The following is an 18,191-nucleotide window of genomic DNA, read 5'->3' on the forward strand; positions in this document are numbered from 1 at the left end:
CAGAAACTGGTGCAAAAGCCCAAAGCATCCCCTGGTCATTCTCGATAATATGCCTTTAGACATACCGCTGAGTTCAAGCTGTTCAAGCTTGTAAGTGGTGGATAGGGTGACCAGCTGGCATGGGTGCAAATACAGGACGGTGAGTGAAAAAAAATCAGGACAAAGGGTCAAAATTCAGGACAGTAGGTCAGAATTCAGGACAAAAGGTACGTTTTTGCATACATATCAGAGGAAGTCGCACAATAGGGCATAAGTAAATAGACAACCAACACAAGCACAAGTCAAAATTAGTTTATTTTAGGTTGAGAGAACCTTGCACTCACTGCATCTGTTGTGTGTGTGAGTGAAACACACCTGCATTTGCATATTTAAAAAAAAGTGAAGAAACAGATCAAAGCTGAAGGCTTCTCAGATCTTACAGGCCCCCTCTCCCCCACTGAAAAAAACCCACCAGATCCGAAATGCTGTCACTGGGCAGATAGGCCCATTTATCATTCTGTATGTGATAATTAGGCAAACATACAGAATGATGATGAGCCTGATAGCAGTCTGTGCCCGGTCGGGGAGGGGCTGTTGCAGGCCACAGATCACATCAGGAGCGTGAGCTGGCCCCTGCAGTGAGAGTTACAGGCTACTTGCAGGGGGCAGCTCACGCCAATGTCTGAAACTACGGACAAAAGGCATCCGTGGAAGAAACCCTTACGGACAACGGACAAGAGGCCCAAATTACGGGCAGTCGTGAAATTTCCAGACGGTTGGTCACCCTAGTGGCAGATGGCTTTATATTGGGGTCCAGAGTAAACATAGTAGCTCGGTTTACAAATGAGCTGTCCAGAACTTAAAGTACTCTAGCTTTCTGGGTATGGTTCCTGAATATCGAAAACAGAATATTATCTGACAGAAATATTATGGCCTAAACAGTGTTTACAAAAATATCAACTTTTCTGATGGATTCTTCTGCCTGCAGATTCCTCACCTTTTGAATTTCCCAGGTGCTAGTTTGGATCCAGAAACTCTTCAGTAGCTCTCCCACACCAGTAAGGGGTGCTGGCTCCACCTTGGCACCGGACACAACGCCTCATAATGTCACTGGAGCTGAAAGTGCCACTGTCCCTATGATGACGTCAGTTCCTTTTTATGCACCATCGATGAGTTTGGGAGCTCTCTGCAATCTCCTCAGAAGTTTTGATGTAGTCAACAATTTTCACACAAAATGTATTTCTTGGTGCAGTTTTTCTCTTCAACATGTCACCCCCTCCCCAACTGGTCCGGATTCAGGCTTTATCGGGACTGTGAAGGTCAGATGTCCATCACAGACCCCAGCAACATCTGTTTATGGTGGATGGGATCGAGCCAGGATGTCAGATGCATCCCAAGTGCTTAAAAAACAGGAGGCCAAACTGTTTATGTCCAGGGTGTGATAAGAACACCAGGGCCACCGAAAATCACAACTGAGGTCGAAGTCTCAAGAGTCTCCACCTTTTTCAAAGTCCTCAAAGAAGAAAGATAAGAAGAGGAGCCACGCATCGAGAAGCAAGTTGCCAAGACTCTTGATTGCAACTCACCCAGCGTTGGATTAGCAACCACCAATCGAGCCCTTAGAGGATCTGGCACCTGCGGCTCCATATGGCCCAACGCAGGTCCCGGAGATGCTTCCTTCTGCAGTGCTGAACCCAAGGCTTCAGGCCAGTCAGCTGTACCCAGAGATTCCAACTCCTGGGATGGATCTATCAATGTTTCTTAATGCAATGTTCAACATCTTCTGTAGATGCATTGCCTTACCTGGAGCGCAAGCTGACTCCATGAGTCCATTGATCATCTCATTTGGAGGATTACTGGTGCCCTGCGACTTAGTGCCCTTCACACTATTTCTCTCACTACTGACAGTTTCATGGCCGAATCCATCGATGACTCAGGCACAGGTCCTGCCATCAGTATCAATGCAGAAAAGATGCCGCCACCACTTATCATCATCCCTTTCAAGGCCAGTCTCCCCTGGCACAACAATCGACGCCTCTAGCATCATAGCCAACATCAGTGGTACCACATCTGACTCCATCGGCACCACAGCCGACGGTGGTGCCTTCTGAACTACAGCCACTGTCCCTGACTCTGCAGGTGCTGCAACCATTTTGACTGGAGTTTCTGCCTCTGATGAACCAACCACTTCACCCTTCCGAAAGAGAAGCACAGATGCTGGTGGGGTAAAGGCGGTACTTTTTCATAGAAGAAGAAGTTCCTCACAATGATGCCAGTGCAGAGGATGATGGAGAATGTCAGTCTCCTTTGGACCCAGATTTTGCGGGCCTCAGAGATTTGAGTGGATTGGAGACCTCCGTAGACTGGGATCTTCTCTCCCAAACCAGACTTCGGCCACCTGAGGGGACTTCCGACCATTCAGTCATTGGGGTAGCAGCAGACATGTAGGACCTGCATCTTCCGTCTAAAGAAGCTAAGCCCAATCTCGTCATGGAGGTCCTTTATTCAGCTGCCCACACACTTGAAACATTACTGTTTTGTAATGAGTCCCAATTGGAGCCTACAGTAGCCATATGGGAGAAGCCGACAACTTCTACCGCAATTTCAAGAGCCATTGCACACAGATATAAGCCAACTTCTGATGACCCCACCTTCCTCTCCACACATCCATCTCCGGAGACCCTGGTAGTACAAGCATCTTGTTTCTCAAAGCAGACACTGGGACCCTTTCCCACTACACCGTCGGAATAAGAATCCAAATAACTTGGGGTGGAGCCAAGCAGCCGTCTCAAATGGCCGCATAGTCGCTCGGCTCCGCGAGCCCTTTCGCCCCACACGACTATCCTGCCGAATATCCTGACCCACAGTACCATCCTTTGCCTACGGAAAGAAAGCGAACACCTACCGTCTGCTTCCGGAGCGTCTACGTGCCGCCAATCCTGGGAAATCTCCCCGTCTGCTTTGCGGCCCGTGCGATGGTGGGACCGGGGCGTTGATTAGGCGGGGCCTCCGGCCGCAGCATCGACGGCCGTCGAGGGTGGAGCGGCGCATCGCCGGTGGGGGCCGATGTTATGAACGGCCGCTGCCAGCGGTAACGGCCCGAACTGATCGACGTGGACCCTCGTAGGACAGAGTGGCGGCGTGGGATCGGAGGGGGCGCTTGACTCCTGCCCCCTCCCCAATGTTTGTTGCCCTGGCATAACCGGAGATCGCTCTGATACAGGTGGGCGACTCACGGGGCCCGGCGGGACTTTAGCCTTCTGGTGGCTCTCCTTTCTGGACCCTGCCCCACAATTTGTTTGCCCTGGAGATGCATCCTGCGGTGTCCTCACGGTGTGGCCCGCTCCCTGGATCTGTGCAGGGTACCGGCGCCGATCTGCTTAAGATGGCGGCTGGTGCCTTTCTTCGCGGCTCACGTCTGGGCCGGGCGGCTGTTGCAGAGATGGGACAGAGATGCCCGCATCGCACGACGGAGTTCACACCCCGTGACGTGTTGGCTGCCTTAACGGCTTTGCAGGAGACTGTTGATTGCTACGCCTGCGTCCTGGGTACAAGACTGGATGCCATTGCTGTTTCGCTACCTATGACGGCCATGGTTCTACTCCGGGAGTCGGCCGATGACCATGCTGCTGCCTCTGTGGGGAAGGTTTTGGTTCCTCGGAGGCTCCTTGGGCCGCTTGGAGCCCGGACTTCTTTGCCCGTGCTGGCCGTCTTGATCCCATGTATGACTGTATCCTTGGGACACATGTTTGACTGGCGGCCGGGAGTGGAGCGCTGTTTTCCTTCTTGGACTGGCCCCGGGGTCTCGCGGCCATGGCCGGACTGTTTGACTTTCTTCTCCTGGATGCTGTTCTTTTGTGTCAGCTTTTGGAAGTTCATAGGATCGGCGTTGTGGTTGCCTTATCTTTACTGTCTGTATTTGGGTCGCTTTGAATTATTATGTTTTTTTATGGCCTTGTTTCGTCCGGGCCCACCTATCCTGTTTGGACCTTCGAGACTGTGCTTCCCATTGCTTATTGATAGAACTTCAGGCAGTATTCTTATCAGACAGGGTCAGGGCTGAGGTGGCCTGCCATCTATTTGCTTTATTACTGACGGGCGGTGTGGTGGATATCTGTGATTGCTATTTCCTTGTTCCTGTGCCCAGGCTCTATTGATCTTCCTTGTGGTATTGTCTCCTTTTTGGGATTTTCGTAGTGTTGGGGTGAAGGGCGGGGCCGAGCGGCACACTGAGGGCCCTCCTCCATTTCTCTCTTTTTCTTTTCGTTTTCCTTCTTCTCTATCTTTCTATATTTCGGGTTCTATTAGGGCGACAGGCACGCGGCTGGGGGGTAGGCCATGACCTTCTGCGGGTGTGCAGGGTGGGGGGTTGCGGGCAGGGCGTATGTTTGTGTTCGTTTCTATGGCCCTTTAGTTTTTCTTTTTCTCAGTTGTCGTCGTTGCCTGTGTCTCTTGCGGTGTGTATGGTGGAAGGGTGGGGTTTGGACCTGTTGTATGCTGGGGCTGTGCCTTTGCTTCTCCTGTTCTGTATATTTTATCCCCTGGGCCCCCCCCTCGTATAGCTACTGTTTCATCTATCCTGATTTATACACTATCGTGGGACTGCGTGTGACTGCGTGACGCTTCTTTTCGTTCCTTATTAGTAAAATGAACCTTTCATATCCTTAATCGAGCTGCTATGCCGCATCCGAAGTCTGTACTGTTACTGTACTATCCTGTGCTTTGAATTGTTGCCAAAACGCTTATCGCTTGCAATGTTTTGACTTTACTAGCGGCCGGCCGAGATGGTTGTAGGCCCATCTCTGTACTCTAATTTGCTACAAATAAAGGTTCGTTAAAAAAAAAAAAAAAAAAAGAATCCAAATAACTTGATCAATTTGCAAAAAAGATGTTCTCTGCTGGAAGCATGGCTCACAAATCCATAGGTTCCACCTGTCTCCTTGACAGATATGCTTTGCTGGATTTGGCTTAGGCAGTCATCTCCAACCTGTCAGATGATCTTCATTCTCACTTTGCTGAGCTGAGACGGGATCTTCAAGCTGCAGCAAAGCAAGTCATTCAATCTGACTTGGACACGGCTGATTCGGTGTTATGGGCCATGGGTATGTCTGTCTCCCTACACCACAATGTCTGTTTTTTCACAGGACATCCAAACCACTCTGAAGGATCTCTCATTCAATGGCTCTCGCCTCTTCGGTGCAAAAGATATTTCTGAATTGAAGAAATTCAAGGATGGCAAGGCTTGGCACGGTTTCTTGTCTCCAAACTCAAATCAGAGACAACCATAGGTTTCAGGTCATCAGTACGCCCACCACCACCAACAACAAAAGCAGGTGAATCCCCTCTAAAAGAATCATAAAGGATGAGGCAAAGGATGAACACGAGCCTCCATCTTCTTCTCTCCTGCTTTTCCTCCTCCTTCTCCCCAGCCACCACAGGGAAGGAGCCCTAGTTCCGCCTTGCACGAACACACGTTACCTGTTGGTGGATTGATGTAGTCCTTTCCAAAATCTTGGTGGGCCATCACATCAAATCATTGGACCTTGCAGATAGAGGAAAGGGGGTGAGCCCGGCCCTTTCAACAAACACCCCCTCCCACCATACTTGTCTAGATACACTCATGCCAGTCCATCTGTGCTCCCTCCAACAAGAGGTTCAGTTCTTGCTTCTGAAAGGTGCAGTAGAGTTGGTCCCAGAGCCGGAAAGGGGTCAGAGGTGCTACTCCCAGTACTTCATGATCCCCAAAAAGGATGGCGGTCTCTGATCCATCCTAGACCTCAGGATTTTGAACTGATTCCTCAAAAAGAAAATGTTCAAAATTCTGTTCCTAGCTCAGGTTCTACTTGTGCTGGAACCGGAAGACTTGATGGTGTTCATCGTCCTGCAGAGCGCCTATTTCCACATCCCTTTCCTGCGGTAACACAGGACTTTTTTTGCTTCTCGGTTGGGTCCGAACACATCCAGTTTGAGGCCCTTCTATTTGGCCTAATTTCCGATTCTCCAGCCTTGTCGAACGTGATGCCGGTGATGGGCGGGAATCCCCATGGTCCCTTACCTGGACAACTGGCTCATCAAAGCCAACTCTCCGGAGATGGTGTCTCTACCCTTGCAGGAGACAACCGCGCTGTTGTTCAACATGGACCTTTCTATCTACAAGCTCAAATCCCAACTCATCCCTTCTCCGCTCATTTTGTTCATAGGGGCAGTTATGGACCCCACATGAAGTCAAGTCTTCTCTCCTCCTCGGAGGGTTGGAGATATTCAGGTTATGATTCCGATGTTTCAGAGAGGAACGGTCATTCCAGTCCTGTCGGTTTTATGCCTGCTCGGTCTGCTAGCTTCCTGCATTCTGCTGGCCACCCATGCACCTTGGTACAGAGGGCCCTCCAGTGGTACCTCTGCAGTCTGTGATTCTGATACCAAGGAGACCTTCAAAGCTGTATCAAAATATCCAGCAACACTGCAGTGGATCTACAGTGGTGGAGTGTGGACAGCAACTTTACACAGGGAAAGCTATTTCACCCTCTGCCTTTGGTGACAATAGTGATCACAGATGACTCCACCCTAAGGTGGGAAGCTCTTTGGGAGCATCGTAGGCCTCTTGTCTTCAAAAGAGCAGATACTGCTCTTCAATCTCTTGGAATCATGGGTGATACATCTGGCACCCAAGGCCTTCTCCCTCTCCATTCACAGTCAATCAGTCCAGATGCTGAGGCACAACGTGACAGCAATGTGGCACTTCAACAAGCAAGGGTGGTATGGTCTCATCTCCTCTGCTGAAAAGCTCTGCAACTCTGGTCCAGGATTGTTTCTAAGGCCATTATCCAAGAGAGATTCACTCTGCCTCATATCATACACCTGTACGATATGTTCTCTAGAACATCCAAAATCTCCTGCAAGGAGCTCACTCTGCTTGATAAAACACGAGATATGAAACGTTTCAGCTACTTTATACATGGTTCTGGAAGTGTTATCTATCTAGGGAACGAGTTGGGGGATTCCTCTTGTTCCTCAGATAGATTTCACTCAGAGGCTATTATTTTCTCCAGAACCTGCAACCAGTGCATAGCAGGAATAAAACTAGGGAGACTGGATAGCAAAAAGCAGAACCTTAACCCCTCAGCTGCGAGAGGGGCCACGGGCGGCGCCGCTGTGCTTGTGAGGATCTCGGCTCGTCATGAGGCACAGTGTAGCTGCACTCATGACGAGCGGAGCTCATCACAACCATACCCGTTTTGGAACATTCAGCACAGCGGGGAAATTATCCCCGCGTGTGAACGTTCCAACGGTCATGACGAGCTCAGCTCGCCATGAGTGCAGCTCAACCGTGCCTCATGACGAGCTCAGCTCGTCATGAGCATGGAAGAGGTTAATATCTGCTTTGTAGCAGATCACATGGCCAGAGTGCTCAATGTGTGAGTGGACAGTCTCAGCCAGCGACATCTTGCCAACCATAAGTAGTGACTTCATCCAGAGTTAGACCACATTTTGCAGCTTTGGGGGACTCCTCAGAAAGACCTCTTTACCACGCACGAGAACACACACAACCCGAAATTCTGTGCCCCTCAGTATCTGATGCAAGGAGCATTGGGGGAGAAGTTTTGCTTGAGGTGAAACTTTTTCTTTCTTTTGTGCTTGTCGAGGGCTAGGAAAATGACTGCCAACTTAGGACATTGTGTCACTCTGGCAAGCCCTGAGGATCATATGCTCTTTCCCATGAATTTATTTTAGTTGAGACCATGCTCCTATAAAACAGATTTTTTCTGAGGCCACTGTCCAAGAGAGATTCCTTCAGCCTCATATCATACACATGTACGATATGTTCTCTAGAGGATCCAAAATCTCCTGCAAAGAGATAGAACAGGCATTATGAACTATGGCCCACATGCATCAAAACAAAAACCGATGCAAACGGGCAGATTCTCAGAATCTGCCCCTTTGCGACTGGTATATTTGTATTTGGGATGAACCATCCCACATGCAAAAATCACAATTTAAGTAATCTCTAAATTGCGATTACTTAAATTGCCATTGCATTTAAGGAATCGCAAATTGAGATTCCTTTAATGCAATGCATTAAAGTAAAAAACTAGCGATTTCGCTAATAGGGGGAGCAAATTATCTTGAAGTTCAACTTCATGGTAATTTGCTAAAACTGCATTTTTCAAAGTTCCATTTTAGACACACACATGCCCTTGTACTCATATGCAGTTTTCAGGGGTGCAACAGGGTGTCCTTTTGACACCCTGGCACCCGTGAAATTGCATTCTCAATTTGCGATTCTCTAATTGAGAATCGAGAATGTCTTCCCATTCATTTCTATGGGCCTCTAGGCCCATTTTATGAATGGGGAGGTATTCCTTAATTGCGAGTCGCAATTTGCGAGTCACAATTGAGAAATGTTTACAAATCGCAATTTTTTTGCGATTTTTACATGCATAGCCTTTTGCCATCGCAAATGGCATTGTTGATGTATGAGTATGAGTATAGAGTGTACACTGGGTAGGACTTGAATGTTCTCAGTGACGAGCCCAACATAGCACACATCATTTAAAAAAAATAAAAGTATTGGCATTTGCAATAGCAACCTTGGGTAGGAAAGCAGAGTTGATCCGGGCAGGGAGGACATCAGGAAGAAAATCACAACAATCAGGAACCAAGCCACCGTTACACACTCCTAGTCATGAGGATATAGACATTAACAGCCTGATTCATGAAGCAAAATTGCACTCGCAAAGGGCAAGATTCTCAGAATCTTGCCATTTGCGAGTGCAATTTTGGCATTTGGGATTCACAATCCCAAATGCAAAAAATCGCTAATGAAGAATTAGCTAATATGCGAGGATTAGCATTTAAGGAATCTCTATTAGAGATTCCTTAAATGCTATTCATGACACTTTCAAAAATAGCGATTTTGCAAATTTGGGCCGCTATTTACCGAGAGGTCAGACCTCTCGGTAAATAGCAAAAACTTAGAAAAATGCTTTTAAAAGCATTTTTCTAAGTTGCATGTTGCACACACACATGTCCTTTGGACATGTGTGTGCGCAACACCTGTTCAAATGTGCATTTTAGGGGTGCTACAGGGTGTCCTTTGGACACCCCTGGCACCCTTAAAATCGCTATCTTATTTGCGAGTAGTAAATTGCTACTCGCAAATAAGGGATACTCCCCATTCATTCCTATGGGCCTTTTGGCCCATAGGAATGAATGGGGAGTTATTCCTTTTTTTGCGAGTAGGAAATTTCTACTCGCAAATAGAGAACATGTAGGAATCGCTATTTATTTAGCAATTCCTACATGAATACCGTTTTGCGTGTCCTCAATAGCGAGTCGCTATGATTCGCTATTAGGGCCACGCAAAACGGCCCGTACATGAATCAGGCTGTATGCCTCTCATAATGTCCAGTACCTGCATTTTTTTAAAGCACAGGCCCAGAATGTTGGAGCAAGAGTGGTAGAGGCGCATAATTAGGATTAGGACACGATTTAGGAGTATTATTTAACTTGCATAGGGAGACACTGAAAATTAGGCATTAACAGCTGAAATCATATTGCGATTCAACAAACAATACATTAGGCGATTTACAGTTACCCATCCCCATCTGGTTGTTCCCCATCCCCGGCTACCTCCTCAGGTGAGTTAGAGTCCCTGCTGTTGAGAAAGGAGGCAAAAGGCTCCCATATATCCCTGGGGCAGGAGCGCAATGGCATAAGTCCCCAAAAGTTAGATAATTGGTTCGCTCAACCATTTGCCCCCGTGTATGGCGACCCTGCGTTTAGCCAGCAGAAAGAACATGGTGATGAGGTGCCAGCAGGAGCTGGGTGTGTCTTTAACATAACGCAAGATGCATGCCAAAAGCATGAGGGGAGGTGAGTCTCTAGTGATCGTATGGATGGTGGCAAATACCTCCGCCCAGAAGGATGCCACTTTCGGGCACTGCCAGCAAAGTTGGATAAAGGAAGCCGGGGTAAGGTTGCAGCACAGACAGCAAGGGTCCGGGGTCAGCCCCATTTTGAAGAGCTGCATTGGGGTACAATATAGGCGGTGTAAAGATTTTAAAAGGCTGAGCCTATGTCTCAAGTTGGGGAGGGTAATTCCAATTGACCACTACTGAGTGTCCGAAAGGGCCAGAGAGATGTCCTCCTCCCAAGCCACATGTGCCCTTGGGGAAACAACTGAAGAGGAGCGCTGCACAGGGTTGCAAAGATGGCAAATCAGTTTACGGGTAAACGGTGCTCCAGCGCTGGAGGCGAACGGGTGGCAGGGAAGGGAATGTGTCATGTAGAGCGCAGCAGGTGGTGCATAGTTGGTAATATAACAGTGTATCAAGAAGAGTAGAGGGTGGAGACGTCACAGCAGCAATCAATGGGAGAAACTGGCCAGTTAGCATCATCATTGAAAAGAGTGTAGACTGAGTAGGACTTGAGGGTTCTCAGTGACAAGAGCTGCATAGAATCCAAATTACCATCATTGCAAGCAAAGTAGGATGAGGAGATCTTTAGGGATTCAAGGACAAGAGCTGCATAGAGCACAAGTGACCATCATCATGGCAAGCAGTTTAGAACTGAGAGGATCCCATTAACACCTTGGGGTGATGGTAGATCACAGGATGCGAAACGAGAGTAAGGGAGATTAACAGATCCTCTTACTCATACTGGGCTGCCTTACATGGTTTCTTCTTTTCATACAGGACCGTTTCACTCAGACGATAGAAGGGAAGAACGCAGTCATCAAAGAGAAAGAAGGTAAGCGAAAGTTGGAATTCTCTAATATAAACCAAACTTGGTCCTTTTTCAGATGCTCAAGTTCAACCTTTTTCAGCCTTGTAATCATTAATGACGTTGGAGAGATTACCTTTCAAAGCTAGGTGTCCACACATTGTCACCATCGTAGCCCCACCTAGGTGGGTTCCATGCTGCAGACTCTGCAATCACCCCATATTCATTGTCTGACATCTTCTTCTGCATGGCATCTCTGAGACTTTGATTCTCCTCTCTTCTTCTCTGCATAGATTTCATTGGCTTCCCGTCCATTTCCACTATATGATTTATTGTCATCAAGTCCCTGCATGCTCTTTTCTGCTGTGAAGTACCTTGTTCAAACATTTATTCTTTCCAGACACTATGGTTTCCTGTCACTCTTGAATCTATTTGATTCCACACTACCAGCCCATCACTTGTTCTCACAGTAGAACGCTGTCACTATCTTCCTCACCACTCATGCTACCTTGCTTTTTGCCTTTCCTCTGTGGTCCCTGATCATCATCTATTTCCTCTACCATTCTCACTATGTTGTTGAATACTCTATACAGTGTCTTGTCCCCATAACCTGGGCTGCCCATATCCTTTTGTTTTCCTTTTTCTAGCCACCCTTTACTTCGACTTCGGTGGAGTGGTGTGGCTCACTGGTTAGAGGCGGCAGACCCGAGAGCAGAGAACGGCCTGGGACCAGGGTTCGATTCCCGGCGCAGCAGGGTCTTGGACCAGGATCAGCGGACTTGATAATTCTCGCCTCGGTGCCTACTCTAACCAGGGATAACACTCGGCAACTCTGGGCATTAAGCTTGCCTCATCTCCACAACGGCCCCTCACAAACGCCGGGGATGCCTGGTTTCACCTTGGAGACTCCCAGGAGGGACTATCTCACAGGGAAAGCCAGGACGGGTTCCCCAGCGGTCTATAGCGCTACGAGGCCTGCGGTGCGGGTAGCAGTGCGCTTTACAAGACACACAAGACACAAGACAAGAAGACTTGCTTGTTCCCCCTTCATGTACTTCGTTCCACCTCTAGTCCTTCCTCTGCTTTCTTATGCTCCTCCACATCCTCTTTTCTGCTCCTCATCCTAATTTGTTCCACTTCCGCTCCTCTATGTGCCTCACGTGGCCTCTGCTCCTCTGTGTACCTCAATCTGCCTCTCCTGCTCCATGTGTCTCGTGTGGCCTCTGCTTCTCCATGTGCCTCACGAGGCCTCCGCTCCTCCATGTGCCTCACGAGGCCTCTGGTTCTTCACGTGCCCCCACATGGCCTTTGGTCCTCCATGTGCCTCACGCTGCCTCTGCTCCTCCGTGTACCTCGACCTGCCTCTGCTCCTCCATGTGCCTTGTGTGGCCCATGCTCCTTCATGCGCCTCGCACAGCCTTTCCTCCTCCATGTGCCTCACATGGCCTCTGCTCCTCCATGTGCCTGACTCAACCTCTGCTCCTCGATGTGCCCCACGTGGTCTCTGCTCCGCCATGTGGCCCCAGTGGCCTCCGCTCCTCCATGTGCCTTGTGTGGCTCATGCTCCTCCATGTGCCTCGCACAGACTTTCCACCTCCATGTGCCTCACTCGGCCTTTGCTGCTCCATGTGTCTCATGCGGCCTCCTCTCTTCCATGTTCCTCATGCAGCCTCTGCTCCTCCATGTGCCTGACTCAACCTCTGCTCCTCGATGTGCCCCACGTGGTCTCTGCTCCGCCATGTGCCTCATGTGACCTCTGTTCCTACATGTGCTTATGTGGCCTCAGCTCTTTCATGTACCTCGTGCGGCCTCTTATCCTCCATGTGTCTCCTCCTTTGCTCATCCATGTGCCTCACACCGCCTGTACTCCTCCATGTGCCTCACGTGGCCTCTGCTCCTCCACCTCTGCTCCTCCATGTGCCTCACGCGGCCTCTGCTCCTCCATGTGCCTTATGTGATCTCTGCTCCTCCATGTGCCTCATGTGGCCTCTGCTCCTCCATGTGCCTCATGCGGCCTCTGCTCCTCCATGTGCCTCATGTGGCCTCTGCTCCTCCATGTGCCTCATGTGCCTCACGCGGCCTCTGCTCCTCCATGTGCCTCGCGCGGCCTCTGCTCCTCCATGTGCCTTATGTGGCCTCTGCTCCTCCATGTGCCTCATGTGGCCTCTGCTCCTCCATGTGCCTCACGCGGCCTCTGCTCCTCCATGTGCCTCACGCGGCCTCTGCTCCTCCATGTGCCTCACGCGGCCTCTGCTCCTCCATGTGCCTCACGCGGCCTCTGCTCCTCCATGTGCCTCGTGCGGCCTCTGCTCCTCCATGTGCCTCACGCGGCCTCTGCTCCTCCATGTGCCTCATGTGGCCTCTGCTCCTCCATGTGCTCATGCAACCTCTGCTCCTCCATGTGCCTCACGCGGCCTCTGCTCCTCCATGTGCCTCACGCGGCCTCTGCTCCTCCATGTGCCTCACGCGGCCTCTGCTCCTCCATGTGCCTCACGCGGCCTCTGCTCCTCCATGTGCCTCACGCGGCCTCTGCTCCTCCATGTGCCTCACGCGGCCTCTGCTCCTCCATGTGCCTCACGCGGCCTCTGCTCCTCCATGTGCCTCGCGCGGCCTCTGCTCCTCCATGTGCCTCATGTGGCCTCTGCTCCTCCATGTGCTTTACTCCAGCAGTGCAACTCCGTTTGCATCAATCATTTTTTGCTACTCTATCTGTTTCATTCTATCTCTACCTCTCAACTTACTTTGTTCTATCTCTAGATCATTTATCTCACATTCCTTTTTCTCCTTCGTCTGATTTGTTACACCCATGGCCTTGAACGTGCACTCTAAAGTCCTTGGCTTGCTAAGTCGGCAATGGATGTCAAGCACCTGCCTTAAACCCCCACCAACAAAGACAGCTTCCCTCCTGCTCTGGGGTAGTGACAAATGAACCTTGATTCAAATCTGAGTCACTGATATGAATCTTGACAGCTTCCCACTCTCCCCCTGCTCACAGACAATGTGACATTGTTTAGATTCCCCCTCAACACAGATGCCTCCTCCCAGGAAGACATCTCCAATCAGACCAAGATGATGTGGTACCTGTTGCCCCCCCCCTGAAAGAAGTGAAATCCTTCCTTTCTGAAATCAACTCAGATCACCAGTGCAAGAACTGGTTCTCTCCCACCTGGGTGGAGACACTGATCCATTCAAGTGCCTTTGCATCTCTGCATTGGCACCTGTGGACAATATCCCGCTTGCTGTGGCTCGTATCATTGCCCTGGCACGGAGGATCTTCAGTCGCTCCTCTCCAGGCCTGCTTCGTCTTCAAAACCAGCTGCATCACTTACAAGGCCTCCAGCATGCCTAAGCAAGAAAGCAGCCATCTTAGCAGACAAGCCCTCAATCCGAAACCCTCAAGAGCAGTGGTGTGGCAGGGCCTTTTTCCGCCCGTGGCAGTCCCAGCCTTTGCCGCCCCACGGCGGGTGTAAGTGGGGGGGTGCTGGTGATCGATTCCTTCATTTGCCGCTCCTTGTGGCCGCAGGTAAAGGGGGAGAGACCGCCGCCCCCAAAAGTTTTGCCGCCCGGGACAGATCAGCCCCCCACACCGCTTTGCTATGCCACTGCTCAAGAGGTTCCTCGGGAAAGCATACAATATGGGCATCTTGCTAGGCTTAAGTCTTGGTAAATCTTATAATGCACCAAAAAGCCTAGGTACATGTCACAGTTACGCAAGGTAATGACTTGCGCTACCGTGCGTTACTCCAGATTTACCAAGCCATGCAGATAACATGTTATTGGCAAAAAAACAATCCCAACCAAAGGCCCTGCAAAGCATTATGGGACGAGATTAGCAGTGGCAGTGAATATTATAGTATCCAATATCAAAATAATTCTACAAAGAGCTGCAGTTCAGCTAGTTGTTACTAGATGTCCCTCACGACTCAAATGCAAAGCATTGAAATTATTCTTACATCAAGCTGCAGTTCCACTGGTCGGCCCTAGATGTCGCTCACGAGTCAAATGCAAAGCATTGAAATTATTCTTACATCAAGCTGCTGTTCCACTGGTCGTCTCTAGATGTCATCTCCAGACTCAAAGTGACTCTAAATGGGAAATTGCAGGATGAGAAATCGACCTCTGGAGAAGATTTGTATTTCATTCTGTAGGGAGATGGACCGATTGAGGGGTTTGTGGTGTACCTAGAAGAGCGATGCTAAAATAAGGCTGTAAATGCCCTAGTGCTTGCACCATGGCTAAGCTCTGTTTCACTAAACAGTTCTGTTCCCTGGGCAGGTTATGATGAATAAAGAAGCTCTCTGATTCTACCTTCCCTTCGGACTGACCTGGACCAGCACAGATCTGACTCCCTTATCCAGGCTTGTCAGACGCTTTTATGGAGCCTAATGCAGGCCCCCTGGTGGCTGCTTCTGTTTTTGTCCGGTCCTATAGGCACTTGTTTGTTAGTAAAAAAAAAAAATCTGTGGAAAGAGAAAATGTAGCATCTGGTGCCATCAAGTGGTTTGGCCATAGAAGTGTCCTAATTATTCATGAAGATGGCAGGTTTGCTTCAAATAAGAAAAATGGAAAGTACTGGCCGGGGACATACTGCCCCCTTGCGATAAAGTGCTGAATAAAGCCTGAAGACTTAGACGCCGCAGTCTTGAACAGACCAGGGCCTCAAACATCTCTTCAGTACAAATGACTTCTGTTTGTTGCTGCTTAAAGACCATGGTCAAAGTCAGGGCTGGACTGGCTTTAGCGGGCATTGGGCATGTCCCCGCGAGGCTGGAAGGGTGGGGGGTCAGATTTGCAGCAGTGGGGGCCGGTTTTGCAGCGGTGGTGCAATATAGTGCCCCAGTAACAAAAGCAGCAGTGCTTCACACGCCCTTCGCCTCCGTCCGGGGGCTGGTCCAACAAAATTGCCAGGGCTGCTTTGGTTTCCTAGTTGAGGAATAAGGGGGCCACCCTGGTTTGTAGCCAGCTCATGTGTAGCATAAGCTGAGCTCCAGAAAAGCACTCACCTGGGTCTGGCTAGTGACGACCTATCAGAGCACAGCCTGGTCCCTGAAGATATAAATTCAATGATTCACAATAGGAAGGAATGAGGCCCTTATGTATCAACGCATTTCACCACACACACAGAAATGGGGAAACCCTTCGACACATCAGGTCCGGGTTTCTTCACCTTTCCTGGATGCCATGAACTGTGCAAGTGTATAGCAGCAAATGTCACTTCATAACATCTGGTTTTTCACAGTCTCTTTTTGCAAAAGGATGGCTGTATTAAAAAAAATCTGAATAAAAACATGTAAATCATTTCTACTGCATTTTATGCGTGCACAATGTGTGGGACCAGATTTATTAATATTTGATGCAACACAGCAAGATAACTTACGTTGCTGCGCTGCATCAAAAGAAGAGGGCAGGAATGCACCATATTAACCAAGATATGGTGCATTCCTGCTCTGGTGCATCATTTACTGCCTAGCGCCAACACCTGCACCCTTGCTCCATGGCGCAAGGGGGCCTGCATTGCAGACAGGATTGGTTGTGTGCAAGAAGGGCCCCTTCCTGTACAAAAACAATTCTTAGAGGCCTTATCTTCTTTCTAAGTGTGCTGCAACAAGAGGAAACAACAAGGAGAAATAAAGACATTTCTCCTCCTTGTGTCTCTGTCAGTAAGGTGTACACTTTTGACACATCCCCAGGTTTACAAGTCTTGGTTTATCAGGTAATGCACCCATGCTCCAGCCGTGGAACACTCTCCCGCCACAGACTAGCAGAAGGTAGAGACTTGCGCTGCCGTGTGTTACACAAGATTCACCGAGCCATGCAGAGCCATGCACGGTGGCTTGGCGTGGCTTGGTAAAGCTGACTTAAGGATTGCGTTGCCCTTGCGTCACCTTGCCTGACACAAGGATAAACAAATCCTCTAATAAGTATGGGCCTGATGTTTGCTAGGTCGTGTTGGATTTTGCACATGATGTGTACAGAAATGTTTGTGAATTACCAAAGGGCACATTCAGCTCACTAGTGCAGCGTGCCTGGCATCGCATGTCTCGCATTGCTTTGCGGATCATTCACACAGTCTGTTCTAGAAGTCTGGTTTGTGAAGAAGGCAGGGACACTTAGGGCTTAAATAATGTTAAAAAGAAACAGATGGAATTTGCACCCATTTTAGCATGAGTGCAGATTCAGGGCTGAGGGCAGATTTCGCCCTCTCACAGTTTGCACTTGTTTTTTACCCAGTTGTTATTTATTGTTTTGCAGATTTATATTGCGCGAACTCGACCCGAAGGAATTAGCGCGCTTTACATGAGCACCAGTTACATTACACAAGGACACACTCATTTTTTGGTAGGTGCAGGGAGATTATCAGCCTGATTCATGAAGCGAAATAGCGCCCGCAATGGCTGCGAAAACGCAATTGCGGGTGCAAAACACGGAATCGGCATTCAAGTACGAAATAGCGAAATCGCTAAAAAATAATAGCGAGCGGAATAGCGATTACGCTGTAAAAGTCGCAGACTCCGGGAAGTCGAGCATTAGCGATAATGAAATAGCGACCAACCACGGAATCTGCGAATTGAATAGCGAAACGCAATATTGTCTCAATCGGCATTCATGAAAGAAATACATTAGCGAAAAATCGCTAAATCGCACATTAGCGCGGCGCAATTTAAGGACAACTCAAAGCAGGTGGTAACCATAAAAGCCATGATTAACCAAAATTTGAAAAACTGTTAGCCAATCACCAACAGGTCCAGGCCTGACCAATCACACATAAGGACATTCAGCAGCAGCAATAGGCGTTCCACAATGCCTGGGATGTACATGGTGGTGAGGCGGCGAAGGCTACAGCGAGCAGCATGGAGGAGACGCATGAGGCAGGCACGGATTTACCGGCAGCGGGTCACCTTGCTGGGGCAAACCAGAGAACAGATTTATGCTAAATACAGGCTGAATGGGGAAATGATCACCTGGCTGATACAAGAACTCGACCCCATCATGCAGCACCCAACAAGGCGAAACAATTCTGTGCCCACACATGTGCAGGTATTGTGCAGCCTGCACCTCCTGGCATCCGGCAGTTTCCAGGGCATAGTAGCCGCTGCTGGGGGGATTTCCCAGCCCACCATGTCACGCTGCCTCCACACTTTTGTTGACACCATGCTCACCCAGCTCCACCGGCACATCACATTTCCCACAAGCCAACAGGATTTGGACCTCACAAAACTACAATTTTATAATGTTGCCCATTTTCCCCATGTCCTTGGCTGCATAGACTGTACCCACGTCGCCATCTGCCCACCAGCTGCCACGGAGTATATGTACCGCAACAGGAAGTCGTACCACTCCCTCAACATACAGATGGTCTGCAATGCCAAGACCATCATCACTGACATTGTGGCCCAGTACCCAGGGAGTACCCATGACTCCTTTATCTTCAGGCACAGCGGACTCCACACACGACTGATCAGGGGAGAGTTTGGGGAAGGACACCTACT

General features: G+C 49.3%; 1 protein-coding gene across 4 annotated transcripts in view; it reads left to right on the forward strand.

Annotated features, from left to right (window-relative positions):
* Positions 1-18,191, forward strand: part of LOC144777875 (uncharacterized) — a 126,851-nt gene that overhangs the window by 60,552 nt on the left and 48,108 nt on the right. For all 4 annotated transcript variants that reach the window (XM_078659294.1, XM_078659296.1, XM_078659295.1 and 1 more), the window contains exon 4: positions 10,674-10,728. In XM_078659294.1, coding sequence (XP_078515420.1) covers positions 10,674-10,728 — 55 coding nt within the window. The remainder of the gene's footprint in view (positions 1-10,673; positions 10,729-18,191) is intronic.

Source organism: Lissotriton helveticus, chromosome 1_1 (genome assembly GCF_964261635.1).
Source record: "Lissotriton helveticus chromosome 1_1, aLisHel1.1, whole genome shotgun sequence".
NCBI classification, from domain to species: domain Eukaryota; kingdom Metazoa; phylum Chordata; class Amphibia; order Caudata; family Salamandridae; genus Lissotriton; species Lissotriton helveticus.